The 6,000-nt window shown below is 36.5% G+C and overlaps 1 protein-coding gene across 1 annotated transcript in view; it reads right to left on the bottom strand.

Annotated features, from left to right (window-relative positions):
* The window catches only part of LOC107599737 (myosin light chain kinase, smooth muscle-like), a 9,131-nt gene extending 3,327 nt beyond the window's left edge, over positions 1 to 5,804 (bottom strand). Inside the window, exons 1-6 of the mRNA XM_016291419.1 lie at positions 5,583 to 5,804; positions 5,365 to 5,512; positions 4,994 to 5,150; positions 3,872 to 4,183; positions 3,524 to 3,620; positions 3,245 to 3,448 (exon numbers count right to left, since the gene is read on the bottom strand). Coding sequence (XP_016146905.1) covers positions 3,245 to 3,448; positions 3,524 to 3,620; positions 3,872 to 4,183; positions 4,994 to 5,150; positions 5,365 to 5,512; positions 5,583 to 5,587 — 923 coding nt within the window. The 5' untranslated portion in view covers positions 5,588 to 5,804. The remainder of the gene's footprint in view (positions 1 to 3,244; positions 3,449 to 3,523; positions 3,621 to 3,871; positions 4,184 to 4,993; positions 5,151 to 5,364; positions 5,513 to 5,582) is intronic.
* Positions 5,805 to 6,000: the final 196 nt, after the last annotated feature.

The following is a 6,000-nucleotide window of genomic DNA, read 5'->3' as shown; positions in this document are numbered from 1 at the left end:
CTGACAATAAGGAGCTAGATGATGTTTTAAACTGTACTTGAATGATGGGTAAATACCATATACACAAGGCTAGATGCTTTCAATTTAAAACCAGCCGCAAAACATTTGCTTCTGTTCTACATTGTCGCCATGTCAAAAAGTGATGACTCAAATGAAAAAAAAAAACACTGAAGACATCTCACATTATAGAACGGTTTAAGTAAATTGTAATTTGTTAATTTTTTTCCCTCTCTCTCCTCTATATTCCCCCATATGTTCTGTATTGGATTATATTTCTGCAAAAAAAATAATAATTATGGAAGTAATTGTCCAACAGACCATGGTGTACTAAGAGACTGTCATGCTGCTCCACGTCGACAGATGGCAGTGCTGGTATTCGTGCTTAAAGCACAAAGAGCGAGAGAACTATTGAAAGGGTCTCTCAGCGGTACAAGAATCAAGGGTGTTTGTATGTGGGTTGGTAGGTTAATCAGGAGATTGTAGATCGAGTGTCAATGGTCCATTTGAGATATAGGTGACGGTAATGCACTTATAAGTCTGCGATCCGCCGTAAAGCAACAAGAACAACTATTGAAAGCTCCTCGATTAAATGCTTGCGTTTTGATAGAAGTGAGCACATTAAAATATACTTACTGACTAAAACAACATTATAGGCTTGCTGTAGTGAATGGGGGTTTAAGTGTGGCGGCTCGGATTTGGTAGGAAACCGCGCGTTTACGTCACGTCCGGCAACACAAAGTCTGGCGCGGATGGTTGTGTTGTTTGGAGATCAGCGGTTTTTGAAACCGTCAGCTAGTCATCACGGATTATGGATCGCTCTAAACTGAAACCTTCGCCTCGGACCGCACAGAACCTGCTAGCGAAGCGGGAAAGCAATAGAGTTCACGGCAAAACTAGAATCAATATCGGCAGAGCGTTCGAGCGGTGGCGACAGCTCCGAGATCTCGCGGGATTTAACAGTGACCCGGAGCTGGCTTCTTTCTTGCTGGACAGGTTAGATATTTTTAAAAAAGCCTTATAAACTTCATCTATCTGTAACTCTTTTCCTATCTTTAATGACATGTAAATCTCAATTTTATTCTTTCAGTTTGTAAAGTATTAACAACCCCCTTTTTCTTTTTTTTCCCTGTTCTTTGTTATTATTGTTTTTCTTTTTTATGTTAATGGTTGTATTATTCTATGTGTACTATTCTTGATTTTTGAGTATTAAACAAAACAAACAAAAAAAAAGGTTAGATATTTTAGTTGCGGGATGGATACCGAGGACTATGTAGCTATCTAGCTAATGTTATCAGTTTCGTATGACCTTTTGGTAACCATGGTTACACATCAAGCAGTATGGCGCCAGCTAACGTAAAAAAAAACAACAACTCGCAAATCGCAATTTTGTTTAAATCTTTTTTTCCCGTTTTCACCAAGAAACTGACAAGGACATTTCACAATTAACAAACAAAAAAAAAGCAACTAAATTCATTAAAAAAATTTTTTTTTTAATATACAAGTAGAAATAAAACGTTTTGTAAAACGTACACAAGTAACCATTTAGAAATTGGATTTTTTTTTTTTTTACAGAAATATATTGTGTGGGTCGGGAAGGTGTAGTTCAGAGTTCATATTTTCATGTTTTCTCACTTTCGTTTATTAAGGGTGTGTGGTGAACATCTTTCACAAGACCATTCCAGTGAATCTCCGAGAAAGAGAGGAAGACGGCAGAAATCAACATCTGCACTGAAGTCTGAGGTATGTCACCGGGTCAATTCGGGTAAATTGGGGCACTTTGCTATTGAGATGACTGGGGAAAAAGTCTAAAGTATCCTTACTTATTGCCATAAAATAAATTCTATATATAATCTCTATCTCTTATATGCATTTGGTTTACACTGCATCTGATACAACGATCTCGAACATGAATTGTCATAGCAGACTCAGAGCGATTCACCTCAGCCTAGTCCAGATCTTCAGTCCACAAACGTTGAGGTCCTTGGGATCTGCTACGACGTCCCTCCCCTATGGTTATATCAGCCGGTAAGTGCTCACATATGCTAGTTTTGCGACCATTGGCTTGCAATGCAGCACTTAATTTATTGCAAAATTTAATTTCCGCAAACAATTTGGCTCCAACTAGTTGACTCAATTCCAACTTTGTAGTTATCAGCCATACATGTACGGTGTTTTAGAGTTTATAAACTAATTGTAAAATGTATTTCCATGTTTTGGCAAAAATTCAACAAATGGTAATCATGCTTATATTTGGAAAATCTTGCGATTTAAAAATCCAAAACCAAAAGGTACTTCATATTTGATCTTCACATTTGGAATTGGAATGTGAACTAAGACTTGTAAATCTAGTCCGTTTTTAATGCACACTTGATTGAAATCTGTAAAAATCAACAGACTAATTGGATGAGCCACATACAAATTTTAAAGTGATCGACTTACAACATATCTGACTGCTCATCATTGGAAATTTTTTTTGTTCTGTCACTGTCATTCTGTTACACTGTGGAGCTTCCGTCATGAAAACAAATTCCTCGTATGTGTAAACATACCTGGCAATAAAAACTCATTCTGATTCTGATTCTGATCAGCCGGTAAGTGCTCACATATGCTAGTTTTGCGACCACTGGCTTGTAATGCAGCACTTAATTTATTGCAAAATTTAATTTATTCCCGCAAACAATTTGGCTCCAACTATTTGACACTCAATTCCAACTTTGTAGTTATCAGCCATACATGTACGGTGTTTTAGAGTTTATAAACTAATTGTAACATTTCCTTGTTTTGGCAAAAATTCAACAAATGTAATCATGCTTATATTTGGAAAATCTTGCGATTTAAAAATCCAAAACCAAAAGGTACTTCATATATTTCATTTTCACATTTGGAATTGGAATGTGAACTAAAAGACTTGTAAATCTAGTCCGTTTTTAATGCACACTTGATTGAAATCTGTAAAAATCAACAGACTAATTGGATGAGCCACATACACATTTTAAAGTGATCGACTTGCAACATATCTGACTGCTCATCATTGGAAATTGGCATTTTTAAATATTTTAAAAACAATCTGATATTTCCCTTAACATTAAATTGAATGTTAATGGATAAGAGAAGATCATGCATAACAGTTCCATAGAACACTTTAAAATGGTTAGATATATAGTGTGTATATTTGAAAAAGCCATCTCGTGTGTCCCTTCAAAAAAAAAAATATATATATATTTGTCTAGGATTTTCTACTCACTACTCCAGAATCATGACGATCTCGGACGAGGTGTCGTAGGCTGCGAGACACTGCACCAGCTTGGGGTGGTGTAATTCTTTCATCAGTTTGATTTCTTGACGCGCTGCTGTTTTCTCTCTGGAGACACGGGCCCGGTAGAATTTCCCAGCACACACCCAACCTGTCTGCTTATGGCTCATCCTGTACACCTCCCCAAACTTCCCCCTGCGGAGGTAGAAGACAACCGTTTAAGATAAATATCAGTTTTAGACCTGATTTTATGAATAGACTAATACCCACACTCCTAGTTTTTCATGAACGTGATAATGATCCCTGGCTTTGTGTGTGGTGTCAGGCACAACCTCCACATATGAGGTCACTTCCTGTTGTGGTTCACCTGTAACACATTAAACTTGCTTTAATCTCTTATTTGAGCATCACTAACTCCAAAAAGCACAAGCATCCTTACTGCACTGTATATACTTAATACTCCCTAAATAAAATATATAAACGTTTGTTTTTTTTTACACACATACATATATATACATATATTACACTATTAAAAACATTAATAATATTTATATTTTATAACAGATGCATATGGATTCTGCATGCATTTAAATGGTTTAGCAGTTGGCATCTGTCTACCTGCAGTGTTCATCTTAATGCAGTCTGACTCCTCACTGGGATCACTGACTCCCACTGCGTTATAGGCTCGTACTCTGAAGTGATACCATCCCTGCGGGTCGAGACCAGAGCGGACCCGGTACGAGGTGTTCAGACACTGGTTAGCAAGTTCAGTCCAGTCACTGGGTTCAGATTGATCCAGCCTCTGAAACTCCACCACGTAACCTGTGATGGCAGAACCGCCGTCAAAACAGGGCCCAGACCAGGACAGAACCAGAGACGTGTGGGTCAGCTGGGACACAAACGGACACGAGGCTGGAGGGTCTGGATGACCTGGGGAGAAACAGTGAATGAGAAGCAAGGCTATTGGGAACTAAAAAAAAAAAATTAGTTATATAAAATTTAGTTATATTTTTTTTAATTAAAAAAAAAAAAGTTCAGAATATAGGGGGGAAAAATGACATTAGATGAAAAACTGATTTTTATACACATACATGTATAGTATAAAAAGTAAGTATTAAATTAAGTAAAAAAAATTAAAGACAAAATGTACATATTTCTAAAATGTAAAAAAATTACTCTATATTTCCAGTTAATATAAAACTATAAATTAAAGCCATGCAGAGATATATACATATAAAAAATATATAATATGATAACGAGCACAATGTCTGTAACTTAAAATAAAGATTTTAAAATAAGATGCAAAAAACCCAAAAATAAAGCTAAACAGAAACATTTAAAAAGGTAATGCACACATTTCTAAAACTCAAACAAGATTTTAAAAAGCTTATTCAAAAAAATACATTTTAAAATTAAAAATGACAAGTACATAATTTCTAAATCTTGACCTAGAATTAAAAACTGAAAATGGAAAAATGCCAATTAAAAAAAATAAAAGCTAAATAGAAATAAAATAAATAAAAGAGAAAGAAAAAAAATGACAAGGACAATTTCTAAAACTAAAATAAAAAACTGAAAATATAATTAATATTAATAAATATTAAAACGATATATAAATACTAAATGAGATCAAAAAGGCAATCTGATTACTGGCAGTCATGCCATCACCACAGACATATACTGACTACACACTAAAGAACAGGTTAAGGACTAAAGCAAGCTAGATTTGAAAGTTCTCACCAATGACTCGGAGGCTTATGGTCCAGTGAGCTGTGCCTCCTCGGTTACAAACAAAAAGAGAATAACTCCCCACATCTACAGGAAGAACATCAGAGAGAACCAGGGTGCTGCTACTGCTGGTGTTCGTCACACACACTCGCGGCCCTTCTAACACAACCTAATGAGAAACATGAACACTGAATATATCAAACAAGCTTTTTTTCCCCCCCAATTCTGTTGATCTCTGCTCAATGCCTTTCAAACAAACAAGTGTGTTGCAGTGGATTCATGAAGTCAGTTCTTAAGTTCACACAGGTGTCCAACCAGAGGAACCACAGGTGTGGAGAATCACATTAATTAAATACATGTTCCTCTTCACAAACAGCTCAGACCTTTTCACGGTCATGAATCCAGCAGGAAGCCACAGGCCCAGAGCTGCTGAAACAGCAGTGCAGTCGAGCTGTTCCTCCAACACCAACCACAACCTGCTGCTGGGGGTCCAAAAACTCAGCTAGTGCACCTGGAGAACAGAAGGAGAGTCTACTGACACACATACTGAAGTAGTTCAGTTCTTTAAACCACAATGTAGATACTCCATCTTTACAAGTACCTCATTTCTCTTGTAAGAACGCACTGATTGTGGCCTAACCTTAAATGATTAGTAACATTAACATCTAACTGAAGGCAAAACTGAAAAACTCCTTTAACCAGAAATCACACACTCCTGAGCTACAGCTGGCTGTGTTATTGAGTGTGGCGTCTGCAGTGAAACACACATCAAACTCATGAACTTGAACAAGACATGTACATATAGATATGGCTCATCAGGACTCATCAGTCATGTGACTTGCAATGGGGTAATGAAATCTGGCATATAATTGACTAGTAGACACAGAAGGCTTGTGTGATTGGCTACAGGCATAATGAGACGTCTGAATGCAATTTATAGAAATCTGCTTCCAAACCCACATTCTACCCTGCATTGACATTTAATTGTGATATATAGATATAGATATATATTTTTAAAG

This window comes from Sinocyclocheilus grahami, unplaced genomic scaffold, assembly GCF_001515645.1.
Source record: "Sinocyclocheilus grahami isolate Dianchi unplaced genomic scaffold, SAMN03320097.WGS_v1.1 scaffold270.1, whole genome shotgun sequence".
Classification (NCBI taxonomy): Eukaryota; Metazoa; Chordata; class Actinopteri; order Cypriniformes; family Cyprinidae; genus Sinocyclocheilus; species Sinocyclocheilus grahami.
The sequence above is the reverse complement of the archived record's forward strand: the minus strand, read 5'-3'. Positions and strand labels throughout refer to the sequence as shown.